The sequence below is a fragment of the Polyergus mexicanus genome, unplaced genomic scaffold (genome assembly GCF_030449975.1).
Source record: "Polyergus mexicanus isolate NDT 795.1 unplaced genomic scaffold, iyPolMexi1.0 SCAF_27, whole genome shotgun sequence".
Classification (NCBI taxonomy): Eukaryota; Metazoa; Arthropoda; class Insecta; order Hymenoptera; family Formicidae; genus Polyergus; species Polyergus mexicanus.
The window spans coordinates 2,575,323-2,599,261 of record NW_027223347.1 but is presented as its reverse complement, the minus strand read 5'-3'; the positions used below and the strand labels follow the sequence as shown (position 1 = coordinate 2,599,261).

General features: G+C 33.2%; 1 protein-coding gene across 10 annotated transcripts; it reads right to left on the bottom strand.

The window, feature by feature from the left end:
• Positions 1 to 2,017: 2,017 nt before the first annotated feature.
• Positions 2,018 to 21,928, bottom strand: Wnk (Wnk kinase). 10 transcript variants are annotated; one of them, XM_070314556.1, is made up of 20 exons: positions 21,828 to 21,928; positions 19,784 to 20,312; positions 19,401 to 19,543; positions 17,605 to 17,866; positions 17,166 to 17,433; positions 15,892 to 17,063; positions 15,550 to 15,722; positions 15,082 to 15,460; positions 12,926 to 14,829; positions 12,625 to 12,853; positions 12,342 to 12,539; positions 11,863 to 11,937; positions 8,342 to 10,722; positions 7,674 to 8,250; positions 7,251 to 7,613; positions 6,670 to 6,865; positions 6,449 to 6,537; positions 6,259 to 6,323; positions 5,931 to 6,097; positions 2,018 to 5,790 (listed from the first exon to the last, which is right to left on the bottom strand). In XM_070314556.1, the coding sequence occupies exons 2-20, from the start codon at positions 20,015 to 20,017 to the stop codon at positions 5,120 to 5,122; spliced, it is 9,546 nt and encodes a 3,181-aa protein (XP_070170657.1). In that variant the 5' UTR covers positions 20,018 to 20,312; positions 21,828 to 21,928; the 3' UTR covers positions 2,018 to 5,119. The 10 variants fall into 10 exon arrangements, 9 of the variants coding, with proteins under 9 accessions (XP_070170657.1, XP_070170655.1, XP_070170661.1 ...); XM_070314554.1 differs by lacking the exon at positions 21,828 to 21,928 and adding an exon at positions 21,659 to 21,730; XM_070314560.1 differs by lacking the exon at positions 21,828 to 21,928 and adding an exon at positions 21,659 to 21,730 and having other exon boundaries at positions 11,863 to 11,934.
• Between the last annotated feature and the right edge of the window lie 2,011 nt (positions 21,929 to 23,939).

Here is a 23,939-nt window from a genome sequence, read left to right as displayed (position 1 = left end):
ATTTAACAGATCATAAAGGTTTATCATAAATATCATAATTATTTTGAGAAGTATTTACAAAATATTACTATAAATATTAATTTTTTATTTACCATAAATATTATATAAAATATAATAGTCTATATTTTAATAATATATTGAATAAAGTTTTTGATTTTTTCTCTTAATGCATATACAAAATATGTATAAAATATATAAAAAAAAAATATATAAAATATATATATATATATATTAAATATATTATTATTTTTTTATATAATATTTCAAAAAATAAATGGTAAAAATATTTATGAATATTTGTTATAAATATTGTGTGTTGGATATTGACAGAGAGAAGTCTGAAAGGAGTCACGTGAATCCTGGTTATGTAGTTTCGCCGACTCTAAAATGGATCCAGTTAGCGCCACTATTAGTTGTGTGTATCTATACATATACAGTGCTAAAAAGATTAGTCTGATTATCATCATCGATAGTTAATATTTAACAAAGTGAAGATAATATAACATAATTATTTGATGTATTCGAAGACGAGCTTGCAGTGCTTATTGGATATAAAATAAAATACATCGTAAATTATATTGAATTATAATCAAACGAAGCGCTCGATAAAAGACACTGCGAATATTGTATCAATCTTACAATAATTAATATTGTATATGTTTTTGCACTTTTATCATTTTTCTTGACGGGGAGAATGTGGATTTATTTTCTGCTAGCTATGTTTAGCGTATTCGACTTTGCAATGGCTTCCAATAATTTCGATTTCGGAGACACCCTAGCGTTAATCCTGGGATTAACGATCGGGATTATTGGATTTTTTGCTTGCATGGGAGCTTATGCGAGGAGACGAAGCCACTTTGAATCCTTGTAATTTGAATTGCTTGATCTTTTTAAAACGTCTAATGGTATGTACACAACATAAAATATATGTAAAAATATATTTGTGGCTTTTGTATGATAAAATATTATGTTAAATCAGCTTATGCAAATATATGCGAATTATAAAGTTATAGTACAAAAGAAAGAAAATTTATCTGTATATTACATTTAAAAAACTTTGTATATATCTATATTATATATAGTATGTAATATATTAAAATTAGAAATCTACTTTTTATTTTTTTCTTTCCAAAGAGATACATTACTTGAACCGCACATATATCTTTTATCATACTTTATATTAATTTATTATTTTTTATAATAAGATATATCTTTGTTTTTATTCATATAAAATGTAGTACTTTTAAGATAAGATTTGAGAAAACATATTTGTTTTGATTTGTTGTAGATACACACAAATAAGGCTATCCTATTATATAATTATGGAATAAAAGAAATCTGATCTGTAAGAAATACATGATAAATAAAAAGAGCATTTTGAGATATTCTGTATCGTAAAGGATAGTTTCCAGAGATTCTTAGAAAATGTTTGTTAAAATATTCTATAACAATTTTACAAAATTTGAGTATAATACATTGAGTATAATATATTATGTATATTTTTGTTGTAATAAAGAATATGAATGATAAATTGTTTTTTTTTATTTAGATATGATATTGCATGTAAGAAGATGATAATCTATACTGCATATCAATTTATTTATTTCACTTCAAATAAATAAATGTACAACTGTTACCAGTGATTTTAACGCATACATTTAATGTCTTTTAATAATAGCCATTAGTAAAATTCTTGAATGTTTCACAATATTGTATTAAACACAAAAAGAAATATGAATAAATGATCAAGATTTTTGTTTCGATAAAAATAGTAATACTTTTAAATAGATCTAATTTGAAAAAGATTAACGGATTTCTTCAATGTACATTTAATTGCATAATTAATGTATAATTATTGATTATTCCATGTTATATTTTTTGTAATATTTTTTTATGCTTATGGAATTATTATTCACATCATATATATCCTTAGTTTAAGATCTTACATATTTTTCATTGCAATTAGAATTAGTGAAATGCTTGAAAAATTAAACTCTTAATTTAACAGATAATATAATGGAGCGTTATTATAAATATGTTATGCAAATACATATTTTGATATACATTTTGAATTTCTATAAGAATGGAATATGTACTACAACTAGTTTTTCTCTCTTTCACTTTTAAATATATATATTTTTTTTTCCTTTCAAATACTGGGCAAAGATATTCTCAATCTATTTTTTTCTTGGATAGATACAATTAATAATTTAATATGATAATATATAACGAAAAAAAATATTAATTTTCTCATATAAAATTAAATGTATAGTTTTTAAATGAAATTTCACATTTACCTTGAAATTATTAACTATTATTTCTCATTTTACACCTAATCAGTCTTTAAGCTTTTCCACAAAAATTCTTTGTTTGATGTGCTTTCAAAGATTTTCAAGATATTTAATTGTTTCACATCTTAATATGTAAAAAACAATCGCGACATTTATTTTTTATGGAGACTTTGAGAATTAAAAAATTTATTAATGACACAAAGTTAATTTTAGGATTATTTACATGCAAAATAATTATATAACTATACAATGTTTTAAAAATACTTGCATATTTTACATATTTTGAAAATTTAAAACCAAATTAAAATTCATAGAGATTATATACATACAAAAAATACATGTACTACATCTATATGTCATATATATTTTTTTATTGATAAAATCAATGGCGTAACTTTATTTGATTGTGTATCCAATATTTCACTTTTCTTTTTTTATATTCGCAATATTTACAAATAAGTGAAAATTTATTTTTGCTTTGTTATTTGTGATGTGTATGTAAATGTTACTAACAATTATTTGCCCTCAAATCAATGTAAAACATGTCAGCTGTATATACAAATTGGAGAATATAAAAAATTATTAGTTATTTCGTTTGTCTTGCTTTGAAAAACAGAGTATCCAAAAATAAATATGCCACAACAGTTTCATTAAATTTTTTCAAGTTCAATTTCTGCAAGAATATGGCCACCATGATAATAAACGAATTTAATATAAAGTCTAGAGAATTTTGTTGCATTATTTAATACTTTCTTTGGCGAAATAATAAATTTTACATATAAAAAGCGCATAAATTTTTTACATGTCCATGTATATGTATATATGGCGAAAATTGTAAAACATTTTTTGAAAATTTTTTAAAGGTCATTCTTTAAATATAAAGCTTTGTTTATTAACTACTTACTCTCCGTTTTTTATAGATGGCAACAAGGTTTGACATGATAAGTAGTTGTTATCAAATTACACGATTGAGATTTCTAATGGACATTGACATTCAAAAAAAAAAGATATATATATATATAGCCCTTTATGCCATGACAAAATGTGTTAGCGAAGAAATCGCGCAGTAACTATCGATCCAGTTGAAACTATATCTATTAAACTTATATACTATATGTAATGATAACAGTTAGACAACTATATATTTGTCCTCTGATCATTATATAAGAAAATAATCAAGTCTCAAGTCACAGTGTAATACAATAAACTATTGCAATTTCTATAAAAGAACAGACATTAACATAACATTGTGATATAAAAGCACCAAAAGAAGCCTTAATATACTTAAAGAAAATTTAATCTCTGCGCATAATTATCAAATTTTTTAGGATAACCGCGAATTGCGTATTGGAATAATTTAATGAAGCATTTCTCTCTCTGAATGATGATCGCAGCGATAATATTAATAACCAATTATATATCATGTGTATAGTTTTGAATATTATGTAAATAAAAAAATCTATTGATCTATGATTTAAAAAACGGAGATGATTATGAATTGTGTTGTTAATTATGTATATATTCAATTGTCATCTAAAATTTTAATTAAACATTCACTGCCAGAAATGACATCTCATTAAGATTATCAAGAATTAAAAAGACAGGAAGTTTTAATACATTACTCTCTAACATGTTGACAGTAATGTATGGCTCAGATCGATTAGAAAGGATAATGCTCTCAAATTTTGTCAATATTCGTCAACACCAAAATAGCATCAGAAATTCTCAAAATTACACTATATTTACGTATGTCAAAATAAACATGGTAGATAAAACGATTACTACCGGTTTTAAAAGAAGACATAATCATCAATAGTAAACGAGATATATATATATATATATGGGTTTGCTAACTAGTAACACATGACTTTTCTTCTTTAATTGAAATAGGCAAAATCGCTAGAAATACATTAAAGCATAACAGTGACTATATTACTCATATTTCTCTCTCTGTCTCTAATTACTTCTGATACATACATATTTGCACAATCATATGCATACATACAGAAACATTTGCACTATACATTCATCACACATACGTACATATATTCAATCTCTTTTTCTCTTCCTGTCCCTTTCATTCTTTATCTTTCCATCCACTTTTGCTCTTTGTCCCTCTCACTTCAGCTTACTCACTCAATCTCTATCCGCTTGTTTCTGGACATTCAAGCATACAATAACAGTTATACATATATATCGCGAGCAGAATGGCCATGTGCCATTTCGATCGTAAGACTAGCGGAGGCCTGTACTAATGAGCTGTGCTATTAAAGGAATCGAGCGATAGAATCCCTTAGAGGTCTCAGTGAAGGAAGATCTCTCTTTTCTTTCTCCTTTTTTCTTTAACGCATCTCGAAGCACAGTACATGTAGAGGTCTCTATCTCAAGTTCCTGCGTTACATTCGGAAAATTTTAGATATCGCTTTCTTGACGCAATATTTTCCCGCATGATTTTTGCTCGATTTTCGCTGCGAGGCACATATCAAAATAATATCATGCACACGCTCAGATATATAGCGAGAATATTTGATATCTTGTTTAATATACGCAAGGACGTCGTACACATCGAAAAACATTATATATATTTTCACTCACGCTTTTTTTTCTTTTTTTTTCTTTCTTTTTTTTTAATCCGTCTTCACACTTTCGTAGTAACGTCTAGCAACGCGAGGCGCGCGCATTTATTTCACAGCAAATTATATATTTCAGTTACATTCGCGATGATAAAATACGAAACCTCGCACTAAAGACAATATCGAACGCATTAAACTAAGAATGAGCACAGATCGACCGGAAAAAATATAGAAGCGTATGAGCAGAGTATCGCATTATTGATCCAAGGGAGGAACCGTCGAATTTTCGACGGTGGTCGAGTAATGCGGCTCCGCTGTTGGAGGCGTATCATTATCGCGCGAAGAACTTGCTACGTGAGGCGCGGCGGGAGTCGCCGGCTGAGATGGAGTCATCCCGGCAGACGGTGCATATATCAGCCGATATCCAGTTGGCAAGAAGAAACCGCCATGGGGTGTACAGCTGAAGGCTTGGAAATTCGGTAACGGCTGCTGGCCTTCGTGATACTGGATATAAGTCGTGCCCGTTGAATTAGATATCGATAAAGGCGCGAGTCCAGTTGTCGACGAAATATTCGCTCCCTCTGACAATATAGGAGTGACTTGGTACTGCGTTGAATTGCCAACTGCCGTGCTATGCATCGAATCGATTCCTTCAGTTAAATCATTTGAACAGTTATTACTCTGCTGGGAAACTACACTTTGCATATTTTCGGAAGGCACTACTGAAATTGGGATAACATAAGCATGCGGTATTCCAGCCGATGCCTGCTGCTGTGGTTGAAGCTGCAGTGGAGTCTGCTTCAATTTTTGCATGGCTAACCGTAGAGTCTCCTCTGTATCCGGATAGTTGTTCGATCCTTTCTGCAATGGAGTCTGCGGTGCCGTGCTGAACATGAAATAGTCTTCCGTCCCTGGAATTCTAGATCCTATTGAATAATAAAAACTGTGATATTTCATTCTTACTAGATATATAATATTATTATGTATGAGATATATGTATATAATATCTTATGTAATTTATTATATATATGTAATGTAATGTAAAATTAAGATTATCATTACTGACCAGAGATATTTGTCGCAACAGTGTGATAAAGTAATGGGTGATGCTGATGTTGATGAAGTGCGCTTGCTTGTTGTTGTTGTTGAATAAGCAATTGTAGCTGATGCTGTTGGAAACGTTCCAACTCCTCCCTATGTCTTCTCTGCAATGTTTCCAATTCCAAAGTTTGCCTATGTACAACAATATTGTTTTATATTGTGAAAGATGGACAACTTACGAATAAATCTCTGTAATTTAGTTTTCATTTGATATGTTTTAAATATAATTTTTGACTAGTGTACCAAAGGCAAAGTTCATATTCCTTTAAACATCAAGCTTTAATTAATTTTACCTTTTTATAAGCAATTGATATTCTTCACTCGGTGTAAGAACCACAAATCTTTCTTCTTTTTCAGGCTATAAAATAAGATAATACGTTAATGATATTTCTACTAAAATTATTGAGCAAAAGAAACCGCTCTACTGATTTTTATAATATATCTTGATTTGTCACAATAATAGTAAAATTATATGAAACTTACTTCAATATTTAAAATATTAGTACCATGAGCTGCTTGTACAGTTGGCGGAACAGAATTCTCCCGGCTATGAGGTACTTGCACAGGTACACCTGTAATTAGTAAATACATGTCGTATATGTGTTATATAAATATTGTGTAAGATTTTTTACATTTATGTAAGAAATGTTTTAATATAATGAATTTATAATCAGCTTTTTTTTTATTTATAAGAAATTTCTTACCATGCAGATCATCTGTCTGATAAGGAGGAACAGTTTGCCGTTCTGAAGTTTTTAATTCTTCCATTTGCTGCAATTGAGTTCTCGTAATATCAGTAGCTTGTTGATTAATAATAACATTAGTATGAGCAGGTGGACCTGCAACTTTGGAAACCATAAATCTCGATACTTTTCGGATAGGTTGAGCAGGATTTGTCTTCTGCAAAATTTACATTCCAACATTATTAAATATATATATATATAAAATAAATATAATATAAAATAATATTTCGTATTTTCGTTTATTTAATATAATGTCATAACTTTATTTCTTTATTACATTTCAAAAAAAATAAAAATTGTAACACCAATTTTGTTCAAATATTGATTAAGTAATTGTAGATACATTGAATACTCATAAGCCAAAAAAAAATTATTGTCTTAGAAAAGAAAATTAGATATAATAAATCCGAGAGAGATTATTTCGTATTTATGTATGAAAATATGATTAATAACATATTCCTGTTTAATATTATATATAAATAGTTATGAAAAAATTGAAAGAATAAATTATAAGAATAAAATCATAAGATAATGGAAATTACCTCGTTAGTACTGTCTTGGAGTTCTGCTTGAATTGGAGTATTGGTACCAGATCGCGGTGTTACAACGTTAGGAGGGACAGTGGTCATAGGTACGCAAGTCGACGCTAATGGAGCAGTCGTTAATAAATTTTGCGCGAGTTGTTGCTGTGTTTGTATAGATATAGGCGGCGTTAACGGTTGTGTCGGGGCTGCCGCGAAAACCGAGCCTCTGTGATGAATCTTTGCCAATTCTTGCTCTAATTCCTGCAGACGGGATCCGGGTCTTTGAGTTCGTACCTTTACATTCTCTTTGCTTGGACTCATAGTTTCGGTTGTTGCGGGAGCTACTCCCGGTGTTGGACTATCGAGAGAACATTCCACATTCTAAAAACAAATTTTATATAAAATCTTTTAAAATCTTTTAATATTCTGTAAAGTACTCACAGTTTGAGAAAATGTGCCAGAACTTTCTTGGGTTATAACAGAGCCTTCAATGGTAGCATCACTGACTTGTGTATCAGTAAGAATAGTAGAGGAATGTATCGTTGTCTGAGGAGATAACGGACATGCGGCAGCATTCGTCGACGAGACTGGCATACCAATATTATACAGTTTCTGCTGCAAGGAATGCATGTACGTATCGTGTCCTCCAGCTATTTGGTGATTATGAGGCGTAGCAGGATAACTTATAGGTGGTGTACCAACATTTAACGCTTCCGATGGCTGACTAGTCAATTGTACGAGTTTTTGATGCAAATCGGCTATAGTTTGCGGTCCTGTACTGCTTCCGATGCTTCCGACACTGCTTATATCCGACACTTTGTCCAACGAATTCTGTTGACTAAGTTTGCGATGCTGTTGTTGTTGTTGAAGCTGTTGCTGATATGGTTGCGACAATTGTTGTTGTAGAATCGATGTAGAATCAATGGATTCAACAAGAGTATGCTCGGGCGTCACGTCGTGACTCAAATTTTCATTCTCGGATGTAAGCAATTGGCAATCAGAACTAGTACGACGTATACTGAAATGATAAATTAAAACTTGATAAAGAAACACATTTGTGTTTTTCTATTTTTATCTGTTAAAATGAATGAAAATAATAAATTGCGCACCAATTTAAATTTGAAGATTCCAAATTCTCAGGTTCCAAAAGTTTTGTTGGCTGCTGGTCCGGAAGCTTTAAATGTAAGTGCGATTGATCTAATACAATGGAAGATTCGTTATGCTGGTCTTGCATAGTTTGTTGTTGCACTTGGGATTGTATTGGAATTTGTTGCAACTGGAATTGATTTTGGAACGGTTGATTCGGTTGTATATGTCGCAATATCGGCTGCTGCTGTTGTGGAGGATTAATTTGATTAGTTGAAATAAACCACTTTCCTTGAGCGGTTGATTGCCCTGTTACAAAATTTGATTGCATCATTTGCGATTGCAAATCAATCTGTTGCGGGATTGTTAACGGAATCGAATGCAGCGTCGGTTGTGTTTGATTTTGATGAAGCAACTGCTGATTTGGAAACGTTTGTTGAAAGTTTTGTTGTCCCTGATATCCTTGATGCATAATTTGTCCTTGATAATTATGTTGAACGGGCGGTTGACTCTGTAGCTGGCTCATTTCCGGTTGTATAGGTTGAAAATACTGCTCGGATTGTACGGGTTTGTAGTCGACTAATGTAGGAGCAGCAACAACAGTAGGATTAGGCGCGGCAGTTGTTTCGTGACTGCTGGTTAAAGGATGAGGAGTGGCGGATTTGGATTTCGGATTTGAAAGTATGTTCGCTAAATTTTGCGCAAGATCTGGAAGTGTCGAGGATACTTCTTTTGTCTTAACTGCGACCTTGGACGTAGAAACATCCGTAACGACCGGGTGTACGGGAAGAGGTACCGGCATAGATTGCGGAAGTGCAGTACCCAGAGCATTGTGTTGCACATTCTGATGAGTGGTTTGAACCGTTTGTTGAGCAGCTTCTATACTACCGCTTTGCTGTATCGGCATTACATTTGACATATCTTGTGGAGCAACTTGCACATGTTGCATATGCGTTGTTGCAGGCATATTAGCTGCAGTTATAACAGCTTGTCTCTTTTCTTCAGGTATACTAGACGGTTCTGAAATTTGAGAATCCATAGACACATTGGATGCAATAGATATATTCGATACCCTACGATTTCGATCGTCGATATTCGGTTGCATTGACTGCATGTGTCCCGACAATATCACATATTGCTGCGTCGGCGGTTGTGCTTGCTGCGGGACAAATTGTTGCACTGTTGAAGCACGCTGAGCTTGTTGTATCTGGCCTTGATGTTCCGCCTGCATATGCGGTTGTAATACGTTCTGTTGTATAGGAATTTGTTGCTGTGGCTGCTGTTGCATTACCATGGCAGGAGATTGTGTCATCGTCTGATTCGGATATTGTGCCTGTGTTTGAGCTATTCCGTTCGTATGAAGTGGCTGGAGAGGTTGCAGTTCCTTCTGTGAATTCACCGGTACAAAATGCTGAACGTTAGTTTGAGGTATTTGCTGAGATGTTTGTTGCGAGGTTATTGTAGCTCCTTGTACAATTATGGTATGCTGTTTCGATTGATTAATAGTCGTAGTTTGTTGCATGTGTCCCGTTACTTGCTGCACAGTTTGTACTTGGATAATACTTTGTTGCAGTCCAATCGGCTGTTGTCCCGGCTGTTGAACGCTATCCGTTTGTTCCACGTTTGTATACGGAACTCCTTGAACAACTATATTCTCATTATTGCTAGCTTGTTCATGCAGATTCGTGCTCTGAATCTCTGATACATTTGCTTCTACATGTTCCTCATTTTTTAATACAGATTCTGCAGCAGACACAATTGATTGGTTTATCGACTGCGATGTACGATTTGCGCCTTCATTGATGATAGAAGATTCCTCTTCGGCCGCAATATTTTTTTGTTCAACTACAGGACTAACTAAAAAGCGAGATACTTTACGTGCTGGTGCGGTTGGTACCGTCAAAGTAGATATTTCTGCAACTATGTCGGATGCATTTGTTTCTTTAGTCGTTCCAGATTCTTTTATATCCACTATATCTTGCTGTTCTTGAGATTCTTTTGACACTTCACTCACTACGTGACTTGTACTCATCATTGTATCCTGCTGTATTTGCATCTGAGCAGGTATTGTGGAACTTTGATAAGATTTAAAAGCAGAGTTATTAGCATCATTTTGAATATTATGATGAGCTTCCATTACTGTTTCTGCGGACGTTCCAGAAACGACAGTTTCTTGGTTATCCGTTGGATCACTCGGTATATTCGTAGGAGTCAAGGTATCGGTATTTTGCGTAGATGTGGATGATCTCCTGGAAGCCTCCGCCGACGTATTTTCAGCGCCTGTTTGACTGTCGGGTGTTTGAGCAATTTGTTGCTTCTCCAAATTAGTATTAGCAATATGAGAAATGATCTGATCGATCGGCAATAATTTTGTTGGGGTAGAAGTATTTGAAGTTTCGTCTCTCTGAAATGAATAAAATATTCATTATTATTTCACTCATAAAATACTTATTAGTAACTTATAATAAATGGCAAAATAACACAATGATAAACACTTCTATAATAAAAATTAAATATTGATAGTAATTGTGCATTACAAATTCTGAAATATATATTGTACATTAATAATATATAATTTTCAGCATATTTTAAGAATTATATATAAATTTATGTCTTGTGCGTGTGTAAAAAATCGTTCAATTTAAAAATGCCTACAAGGAGAAGCAATCTTTGAAGAAAAGCAATTTAAGAAGAAGCAATTTAAAAAGAGATTTTATGAAAGCATTCCTTATTTTTTATATTTATTAAAGTATGAAATAATTTATTAAAGTATTAAATAAATAATCATTTTGGCTTTCATGTAATTTGTAATGCTAATAAATCTTGAAAATATATGATGCAAAATATGTTTATATGTATATGAAAAATGTTTATATGTATAAAAAAAATGAATATTTTGTTGCAATATAATTAAAATGATTCTAATAAAAATTTTCTTATAGAACAGCATACATTATATATATATTTACAATATACATTCCTATAAAATAAAAATATATAGAAATTTGATGAGTAAATCGGCACATAATTCAATAAATATACAAAATAATTCTTAATATATGTATACATACATACACGCGCGCACACACGTTTTTACATATACACACATACACACTCAACGCTATAATACATAAAATAATCTGTAAAAAAAAGGCATAGAGACATTATGACAAATATATAGATATTTCTAAAAAAATTCTGAGAATTTCAAAAATTTCTCTCTTGAAATCACAAAATCAAAATACAAAAATCAATCTCTTGATTTCTTCAAAACCATACGATCAGTATGATCGTCTTTTCCTATGTTACAAAATTTGATTGCCAGAGAAATAAAAGTTTTTTTTTTGAAATCTCAAAGCTTTCTTAGATTTACACATATATAATGTAAACCTATAACAAAACAAAATTATAATTATAATAACATAAATTTAGGCAAATCTGGGCAAGTATAACAAGAATGAGTTGCGCAAGCGTCCACAATTGTATAATTCTGAAATATACAAAGGAGAAACGGGAGAAGGAACGGTGGGATCGATAAACTCACCGAACGGTGTCTACGGTGGATTTTGTACGACGATCGATGGCTGCTTTGACGTGTTAGCGAGCCATGTCTCACCTGCTGCGTCCAAAACCATATATACCAATTATACATATATATTCTTGACTTTATGTTTAAAATATACATATGTTCAACATAAAGCCTCCTATGCTATCTGTTATCTTGGATAATTGTTTGATTTTGAGTAAAAAAATATAAATTGGTTTATTTGGGGAAAAGAATAATAAGAATAATTGTACTATATACAGTATATTATATCATACGTACATCTGTACGTGCATTTAAACAGCATATGAAAATTTTATATGCATAAAAGAATGCCTGGAGAGCAAAATAAAGATATTAATCACAGAATTCTCCACACAATAAAGTGCAAATGCTTTTTACATCATATACAATGCATCTTTATCAACAAATTTATTAATATTTATTAGTTTATTATTTAATAGCTAGAAAAATAATACCTTAGCTGTATCGAGACTGTGGTCGCGATCCCGAGGACGTCGACTTGTAACTGGACTTCCACCGGCAGATTGATCAGGTGGACCGTGTGCTACCAAAGGTAGAGTACGTGTAGGATCCAAACGTAATTGTTTGACAATGTCTTCGATTAATTCTACAAATGTCTCACATTGCGATTGTGGCAATAGATTTTCCGCAACCTGATTAAAGAAAAAAGAAAGATGAGATAAAATATTGTATATAAAATATACAAAGTGAATAAAATGTCAAAAAATATGTTCTTACTAAATTATTAGCAATATCTGTAGGTACCATATCGTCTCGATCAAATTTAAAAGTAACAGTTTTTTGTTTACTCGTATCTAATTGGCATTCGACGGTCATCGATTGTCCTTCGCTACTACTGACAGACAAGACTGTTAATTTAATGCCTGGCTTTTTACGCTTAGTTCCGGAACGTTTTACCCGGTTCCTCTCAGAAACGGTAACGCTTTCAGAATTTTCCGGTGTAGCTCTGAAAAATAAAATAGTCGATTAAATTTACTACTTTTCGTTCTTTGCTCGTTTGTATTTTATTTCGTCTTACCCATCATTCAATGCTACAAATTGCTGCGCGACATTCGTTGCAACTGGAGCAGCTGTTGTAATAATTTGATCTTGTAGATTAGTTGATGCATCTGATGGCAAAGATTGTATTGAATCCATTGTGTCTTGTTTTACCAATAAAGATCTATCAGTCGCATTGGGGCATTGATCCGTATTCGAAAGAAACAGCTGATGTTGCTGCAGATTTGCTGTAGATGATGGTGCCGAAACATTTGCGACGTTGGGCGTTATCGAGATAGAATTGGGCATGACGTTCGTATTTTGCGAATATTGCATATGTACGAGGATATTTTGCTGAGACTGGGGTTGATGGCCGGTGCTGCCAAGTAAAGGAGGCGCACTCTGCATATTGGGAATCGTCGAAGTCGGTACATTTGGCATGTGAGTCACAGCTGACGAATTATTGACGTTTATGCCTGATGGTATAGACGCCTGAACTTGTCCCGCCGATTGCATATATTGCGACTGCGACGATGCTGCGGGCATTGCAGCCGCGGGTAGACTAGCGTGAGAATAAATCTGCGTCGCCGTTTGAGTGGACGATAAAATCTCGACGTGGCCAGAAGGATTAGTAGATGTAGTATATGTGTGAAATATTTGTTGCGGCATGGTTTGCTGATACAAAGAGCCCGCTGATACATACCCCGTAGCAGTGCCAGTAGTGTTCTGCTGATAGTATTGCTGATTCTGAACGGGCTGTGAACCAACGGAATGTTGATGCAGTTGTTGAACATGCTGGATTTGCGGTTGCGTCGCATACTGCTGTTGTTGCGCATGTTGCGATTGAAGTTGCTGATGCATGTGTTGCTGTTGTGACAACATTTGTATTTGGGGTTGCATTTGTTGCTGCATCTGATGAGGGATCTGTTGCGGAACACTCATTTGATTCAATTGTATATATTGCTGTTGTTGGTGCACATGCTGCTGCTGCTGCTGTATTTGCTGCTGTTGTTGCTGCTGCATTTGCTGCGGTACCTGAGGAAATTGAGGTTGGCCTTGAACGTTTTGTGGAGTAGAGCATTGTGAGGAATTTGTATTCAAACTCTGTGGAACATGCTGAGCATATGGCTGCTGTTGTTGATATTGCTGTTGCATTTGCTGCTGATATTGCATTTGCTGTGCTTGTTGAGGTTGCACAACTGATGTTTGCTGTTGTATTATCGGTTGCTGTTGGACTAACTGAACCTGCTGTGGTTGTAAGTTATGTTGTTGAGTTTGTTGAGCAGTCGATTGCAATTGCTGCTGTTGAATGGGCATTTGAGTTTGTTGTAGTTGCATCGGGACTTGATTTTGCATTTGCATACCGATATTAGATTGAATCTGTTGCTGTTGTTGTTGCTGCTGCTGCAATTGCATTTGTTGAAGTAACAATTGTTGTTGTAATAAATTTTCAGAGTTTGCAGCAGCATTAGTTGCAATATCTGTGGCGGTTTCCCTATCCAGGCGTTCCTTCTCCTCTTTAGCTTTACGTTCCTCCCTTTCTCTCAACAGGGTTGTAATCTGCGACTTTAACATCTTGGCTACCGCTTTAGCGTCTTCTTCCAATATGAGACTGGATTTCGCCATTTCTAACGCTACCTCTTCCGCATTATCAGCCTGTATATCAAAGTCGAATTGTATAGCCTCATTCTCTTTATGCTTGTTACTGCGTTTCTTAGGATCCAGCACGCGCAATCTAAATTCGACACGCGACAATTCAGTATCCGCAACCGCTGAATCTCGCGATACCATTTCCAATTTCAATCCGACATCATCGGCAAAGAATTCGTGATTCAGTAAATCCTTAACGAGTGGTCGTTCTTCTTTCTTCAGACGTATGCACATTTCTATAATATCGCGTACTTCTGGATTTTCAACTTTATCATAACTCTGTGGTTTCACACCCTGTATAATAAAAATAAAAATTATGTATATATGTTTGTTATAATATAAATAAAAATTATTATTCTAGATGTGTATTGTATCAATCTTTTGTTGCGCGCTACATTTATATTTAGGATTTAAAAATATAAACTTTATCTTTCCAACACACACGCTCAAATATTATTATTACAAATTACTGAAAGTGTTTTGAAACTGCCATGACCAATTAACACATTAAAAAGTAACAACAAACATATACATATATACACTTACCGATACTACGCGTTTGTATATTTGTGCTGGTCCTGTACATTCAGAATACGGATATTCGCTAGTAGCCATTTCAAGCATACACATTCCAAAGGCGTAAACGTCAACCGACTCATCGTAATGTTCCTCGTACATTTCAGGTGCCATAAATTCCGGCGTACCGATAACGCTCTTTGCAAAACTGCGATTTTTTAATGTCGCGAGACCTAGATCACCAATTTTTACACTTCCCGTTGTACCGGTGATAAAAATATTATCGCACTTTAAATCACGGTGGATAATGGGCGGTGATCTAGAATGAAGAAAACTGAGACCCTTTAAAATTTGCCGACACCAAGATTTTACTACTTTGGGATTGATTTTTTTAAATCTCCTCAGATACCTGTTAAATACAACATCAATTAAATATAAAATCATTTTTAAAATATGTTTTACAATAATGCTTTATAAATTAATGCTACAAAAACTTACGTTTTCAATGTTCCTGACGTCATAAGTTCAGTGACTAGTACAATATATTTTCTACGAGTAAGTGTAACTTCCCAATAGTCATAAAATCTTACAATGTTTGGATGTTGTAATCCCTTTAGCATTTCAGCTTCTTCTCTAAATCGCAATCTTTCTGTTTTATTCAATTTTTTTTCCTATAAAAAAAATAGAAAATAAATATTCTCTCTCTTAATATTATATGCAATATATAATTTTCTATTATAAATAACGTGTATGTTTAATTTTTAAAATCAATAGCAAATCGAGTAAAATAATGTAATATACGGTTATTTATTTCTATATAATATATATTACCGCACTGACCTGCAATTCACACCAAGCTACAGCTACGCCCGTTTGGGTATCCAACCCGCGATAAACAGTCTTAAAACTGCCACGACCGATTTCCTCTTCAAATTTCAAGAATCTTCCATCGGGCGAAATACCTACAGCCTTCTCCTCGTCGTCGTCGTCTTCCACAGTTTGCACTTTCACTTTCATTAATAAATTTTGCACCTCCTCCATCGCCATTGTCTTTTGCGATAATTTCTCATCTGCTTTAAAGTTTTCATCAAGCAATGGACCGATAAAGCCCTCCACCGTTTCCTCTTGCGTAACTATATCCTTCTCAGGCTGCTGTCTCATCTTTGTTTTCTCGTCTCGTAAATCTGTATTCTGCGTTTCTTCTATCTCTTCCGCCGTGTCTAACGGCGGAACTTTACCCAATTTACTTAACGATTCGTGAAGCGCCTGTGTCGCTACTATATCGCTGATACTGGTGCCATCGTCATCGTATATCGTCACTCGTTCCTCCTCTTCTACCTTCTCTACATCCGCCGTCTTGTTATCCGCTTCTGTTATCTCTTCCAGTACCTTTGACGTTACAAATCTCGAACTCTTAATTATTTCCTCATTTAAGCCCGCACTATCCTTCATCTCTTCCTTATCGCTATTTACAGTCTCCGAAGCGTCTGTGATTTCTTTATCTATACCATCATCACCGCTGTCCGTATATTCGATAGATTTTCTATTTTTCTTACGTTTATTCTTGCTATTACTATCCGTGGAATTCATCTCTGTCTCCATTGATATCGTAGTATCATCTAATTCTTTTTCTACATTTACCGCTTCGATATCTTTACTAGTATGATGTTCGATCATTTTCTCTCTAGAATTTGTATTTTTATGCTTCAAAACTTTTTGATCACTAATACTAATAAATTTAGTACTATTGGCGGAGTTCGACAATTTTTGCTTATTATTTGTAATACTTTCCTGATTAATTCCATGTGACTTAGGTACCATAGATGATTTTACTGGTGTAGCATCTTCTTGTTCAAACTTATTTAAAATCACGTGTTGTGCATCTGCAACATTTTCTGATAGATTGTTACATTCTGTGAGAACATTATTATGTTTCACATTTGCTTCTTCATTTTTGCTGATATTTGCCGCCTTCACTTTACTAATTGGCGTAGAAGGTGTAGAACTAGATCCTGTACATATAATTGAATGAGATTGTAACAAATCTCTCATCTCTTATGCCTTATATGTGATTTTATTTTATATAAGTTTTAAACTGTGAACATTTTGTTTACCTTGTGCCGCATTTTCAATTGCTGCAATTGCTTCTTCAGCATCACTAAAACTACGATCATTTTCATGATCTAAGGATAATGAATTCACGCTTTGGGCAGATGGTGTATCAGATAGATGTAGAACAGATAGAACTTTCTTTTTGGAAGATGGCGAATTAGTCGCAAGACCGTTACTAGTTATAGATAAAGAATCAGCATTCTGTTCACGTCTCTGTGTTCGTATTTGCTTTTTGGAGATGCTAGTGGAACGATTTACATTTGATAATACCTATATATAAAACAAAGCAATATCACATAATAATAATTCTAAATCACATATGGCAATTTAAAGTATATAACATACCTATTAATTATATTTACAATATATTTGTATACACCAATGTGTGTGTGTGTGTGTGTGTGTGTGTTTGTATCAATTAACTAATATAATCCAACTAACCTTTCTATCACCAGTAATGTTGGCACTAGGACCTGCCTGTGTGACAATAGATAGCTTTCTTTGGCGTCTATGATTATGTGCGTGAATCTTTTGAGTTGTGACAACTGTGCAAGTGCCTCCAGTTTCCTGAGAGGCTAAGTGGCCCACTGCCAAACTAATGCCACTTTGACTGCCACTACCTCCACTGGACACCAACTTAGGACATAAACTAGACAAACCGCCGCCAGTTCCGCCTGAAGAACGTTGCCTATTTGTCTCATACCTGAAATTTTATACATAAATCATATTTTACATTAATGCGATACAAGATTATATGTTATTTTATACAAGTCAAACTGATTTTAATCAAATTTTTCATTTTCATTTTTTAATCTTAAGGAAGAATATACAATATTTAATATAAAATTATTTTTAAATTTGTATTACATTAATATTCAATAAAAATAATCTTTTTAATGAATAAGAGATTATTTTTATAGAATTTAATAAAAAGAAGAGTACGATATTTGCATATATACAAATAATAGATGATATAATTAGATTAAAAGAAAAATATTCTAAATAGATCTATTAAATCTTTTATATCTAAAAAATATATTTCTGAAATTATACAAAAGCTTGTAAGAACAAAAGTGCAGGATATAAAAAAATATAACATATGTCATTTCAAAGTCTGCTATACATATATATTTATTTTCACATTGTGTAACTGATGTTATTTGCAAAAGCATTTCTTTTTATAGTTTATACTAATAATGATATTAGCGCATAACAAGCTTGTATAACTATTGTATAATTAGTTTAAATACATCCTCGATTATCTGAATACCTTAGAATTAATTTATTTGCACAGAATAATATTTATAAACAACTATTTGTTTAATTTGTTTGATATCGTCAATATCCGAGCTTGTCTTATCAATATTTTCATTTGCTCTCTTCTTTTATATTCAATGTGTAACAAATAAATTTTTTTGTGAATGTATTATATCAAGTCATTTCTGATGTACATATAATGCAAAAATTTTCTTTTCCTATTAACTTTGAGAAATAATTTAAATATAAAAATAATATGTAATCCTATTTTACAGGAAGCAATTTACAATGCTTGAAAATAGAAAGTTTTATGACATTCTTCATTACTCTAACAATAGAATAATTAATAGTTTAGAAAAATCTAAAAGCATAAAAAGAAGTACATTTTGGTTTATTTTTCTAAATGTTTGGCCATGACATTACTACTTATACTTTTTGGAAAATGCGTTTCCAGCTTCAAAGACAAAATTATTAAATTAAGATTACGTGAGGCCTACTTAGTTTGAAGAACTTCAATAATTATAGTTAAGAAAAGACAATTGCAACAAGAATTGATTGAAAAAACTGGGACTGAAAACCCATTCGGGAAGTGTATTCGACAATTCATTCACACAATACTGAGAACTATAAATTTCAACATTATTTGTATGAAATGACCTGATATGGTTACATACATCGCTATTAAAATTTTATTAAAAAAAATTGTTGTTTTAGAAGAAAGTCAATTTCGAAAGTAAATTTTGCAATTACATCAGGATTTTTACTTCAATTATTTCCTAGATTATCGAGGATCTATTGTATGAACAAAATCACATAAATGCATAATTAATAATGGATTTTATATACAAAGCAAAGCATTCAAAACAAGAGATATCAAAACAGAACTTATCATTAAAAAAAAAAAATAAAAATAAAAAAACAATAGAGTGTAACAAATGACAATGTAAGAAGCATGATTTTTGATACAGACATCATTATACCTGTCCTGCCTGCTGTGGCCAGATGAGAGAAATCCACGCACTGTATTGCCTATAGCTGCTCTCTTTTTAATATCCCTATCTCTTTCTCTGTGTCCCCCAGATCCAGTGCTCACCTGATGATCCTGACGAGTATTCTTGTCACTCTGTAAAAATGCAAGAAAAATAAGAAAAGAAAGAATTAATGACATTGGAACAAATATTAAAATGGTATGTATAATATTTTAATGCTGTAAATCTTTAAAGATCTTTTTTTTATATTAGTATGTAAAATCTACTTTGATCGTACAGAGTAAGATTTATCATAGCATAATATATATAAGACTCTCATATTTATAATTTATCAAACATAAAGCTGCGAAAAAGAATGTATCTTAAAACCTCACCTTTAAACCAAGAAACTTAATGTTGAAATTAGAATTCGTGCTTGTTGGAACAGGACTTAGATCACACCGAAGCCGTCTGTGGGATTTTTCAACTACCGGTGGGTCTTCTTCTACTTCCAAATGACTTCCAATCGGGAAAGCATGTGATTGCGTTAATACAATATCGTCTGTATTATGTTTATGATTGCTGTTCACTGAACTCACTGTCTTGCTGTCATTGTAGCATCTCGGCATTGCACATAACCAACTTTATTTAAAACTCTACTTTACAAAATTACTTCACCTATTTGTTGCGCTTCTTCTTATCCGGTTTGCTCCGATGTAAAATTAAGAAGAGTCACATTATCATTCTCTTCTCGAGATAATGAAATTAAAACTTTTCTGACCAAAACTACTTTTAATAAGCAGTCTTTGTTATCAGATTTAAAATATCCATATCCGAAATAATTTGGGCTTAGGCTGTATATCTCGTCATACCAACTGTTAAACTGGCTAATAAATTTCGAGTGCTCAAAATAGCTAAACGAATCTGCAATCAGAATACAATTTAATTTATATTATTATATGGAAAAATTTCAAATTAAATATTTTTACTTAAATTATTTTCTCTTAATAGTACAAATACTTAACAAAAATAATCTTTCATTCTTTTAAAGTAAAAGAGACACGCTATATTTTAATTATTTTATTACAAAGAATATTAAAATAAAAGTAAATTAAAAGATATAGCATATTACTATTATAGTATCATAGAAATATTTTGATCTCGTGCATTAAAAAACCCCATTTTCTTAATCATAAAGATTCATCCGCGCTTTTTGTATGCACCAATAAAATATATCGTATTAAAATATTTAAGAGTACGAGTGCTGTAATTTATATGAAAATAATATTCTCTTATGATATATATAAATAATAATCGCGAAAATCAAGAGTGATGGATCGTGCGTATGTAAAATCGATGCATGAATCCTAAGTAAAATAATATCCATAAATCGATTTGTTTTCAAACTATCGACGCATTAATCAAGGTAATAGTTGGCGTATACAAATAACTCGATCACGAAGACATTTATGCCGTTAAAGCCGCAGAATATGTTGTCAAGCATCGTCGTGGGATACGCCACTAGTTAGAAACGTGACAATGTATAGAGTGTCTCGACGCACACTGACACGTATCGCAAGTGTATATATATATATATATATATATATATATATCGCGAGCATACGTTATACACCCATCTCACCGACATGAGTTTAAAGGGTGCGTACCGTTGTGACACGGGTAAAGAAGCCGCGTATACGACGTATCGTGTCGGGAGATTTCATATGTATGCGCACAACATGCACGCGCGCGCACAGACGTTTGCGCAGAGATGTTGCAAATCGAATAAAATGCACACACATTCGTGAATAGCGCGCACACAACGCGAGAACGCGCACGTAAGTGTCGCGGGCAGAGAAGGAGCGAGAGAGATAAAAATGTGACATCTATCCCAAAAATATCGCTTGTCGGGACACGAGCGCGATTTTTGGCTCGAAGGAGGCGAGGATACGTCGACGTTTCGTCGGGAACGTCAACGCGACCGACCGTTATCTTCGACTGATAAATTATCGCGACGTGATTCGCGCGACGTGCACACGTACGTGTACGTCGCGCGAAGAGCACGAGAGATGCATGAAACTACCAACAGTACCTACATACTTCCGAGTTTTCGTAAGGGGGAGAACGAGGGTCGTCCGTTTGTCCGTTCTCTGTCTCTCTCTCTCTCTCTCTCACATATCGTCTTTATCACCGACCCGGTCATACTAATCTCGCATAGCATCGACCAAAAACGGCGCTCGGCCTCTCTCAGCCAGCCGGTTGGTACTCACATTAGCATCGCAGAAAGTTCGCCCCGACTACACCCAAATAACTACCATTTTTTTTCACTGAACGCTACGCACTCTTACGGTGCTATGCGCAACGCGTATATATATATATATACATCGATATACATATACATTAATCGCGCGATATACGTATATGTATGTGTATACATACCTCGGCGAATGCTGATCGAGAAGCATATCCATATCTCATAAAGCCTCGTGCGCACGAGGTAATGCTAGGTAATATGCACTCTTGTCCACGGATAACGAATGACTGAAATGGGACAATGGGACTGGAACCTAGGACCAAACCATGGACATAGTATAAATAAGAAGAGTAGTTTCACTCCCTAAAATTTCTGGGTAAATGTATGCTCTCGCGCATGCGCGAATCGCACAATTAATAACATGGCGCCGATAGCTCTGACAGTTTCTTCTGCGTATAATATAAATAATCGGTAATAGTTTTATATGTTTGCATTTTTTGTTTTAAATACAAATTAATGAGTATAAAGTCATATATTGTCTATTTTATTAGCGAATTTGGTTGTTTATAGTATTTTGCACTAAAAATTAAATATTACACATGAAATGTCGAGTTGTCTAAAAATAAGTAATTGACTATTATCTATTTATTAATTTATTAAATATAATTAATATTTTTAACTATTTTTACTAGTAAATTGCCAGGTAAACATGTTGCAGATAGTGCGAACAAATCTGTGGGAAAAAAACGTCACATACACAGGTAGAGATACGCAGACAAGGTTAGAGTACACCGCAAAACGCGACTGACGCACTAGGAATACTAGGATCACGGAGAAACGGATATGGGTGGTCAGGTTTACCAAACGTCTCGAAATTTTTTCCTACATTTTATTTGGTGACAGTTGAAAAACCCTAAAACGCGCATACTCTGCGCACCGAACGCATCTGTCATCTCCCTTTGTTGGAATGAGATGGAACTACGAGTTATGTTTTTTCTCTCCTTTCCTACGTACTTTTCAAGTTTTATATATTAGCGTTTTCGAATGAACGAGTTTTAATTCATCTCGGATTAACTAATCATTATTTTACCATGAATTCGTCTTTTATTGGGAGAGACGATGCAATAACGTCGTTAATCAATCGTGGGTCGATCAAACCAGGGTATCAATCGTGTAACTTTTTCCCTAGAGCGGAAAAGTGAAAAATTTTGCTATTGATTTCAATGCTAATATTTTTCACTTTTCACATTTCCACCCTAGGGAAAAAGTTACAAGATCGATACGTTGGGAACTTATTAAAAGCCGTATAAGGCCGATATTACATTTGTCGTACGACAAATTTTTTAAGCGTACTGATTGGCTGGAAAATAGAAAATTTCTCGAGTCTCTAGAAATTAGCTAATCAATGCGCTTAAAAAGTTTGTCGTACAAATGTAATATCGGCCTAAAGCCTGTATCAGACTGTGCATTGAAAATTGAAGATTAAAGATTGGAATTTGACTAATCGAAACAAAAGGGACTAAAATTTCTTTGTCCCGATTGGTTAAATTTCAATCTTCAATCTTGAATCTCAATCTTCAATGCGTAGTCTGATATGGGCTTAAGCCTGTATCAGACTGTGCATTGAAAATTGAAGATTAAAGATTGGAATTTGACTAATCGAAACAAAAGGGACTAAAATTTCTTCGTCCCGATTGGTTAAATTTCAATCTTCAATCTTGAATCTCAATCTTCAATGCGTAGTCTGATATGGGCTTAAGCCTGTATCAGACTGTGCATTGAAAATTGAAGATTAAAGATTGGAATTTGACTAATCGAAACAAAAGGGACTAAAATTTCTTTGTCCCGATTGGTTAAATTTCAATCTTCAATCTTGAATCTCAATCTTCAATGCGTAGTCTGATATGGGCTTAAGCCTGTATCAGACTGTGCATTGAAAATTGAAGATTAAAGATTGGAATTTGACTAATCGAAACAAAAGGGACTAAAATTTCTTCGTCCTGATTGGTTAAATTTCAATCTTCAATCTTGAATCTCAATCTTCAATGCGTAGTCTGATATGGGCTTAAGCCTGTATCAAACTGTGCATTGAAAATTGAAGATTAAAGATTGGAATTTGACTAATCGAAACAAAAGGGACTAAAATTTCTTCGTCCTGATTGGTTAAATTTCAATCTTCAATCTTGAATCTCAATCTTCAATGCGTAGTCTGATATGGGCTTAAGCCTGTATCAGACTGTGCATTGAAAATTGAAGATTAAAGATTGGAATTTGACTAATCGAAACAAAAGGGACTA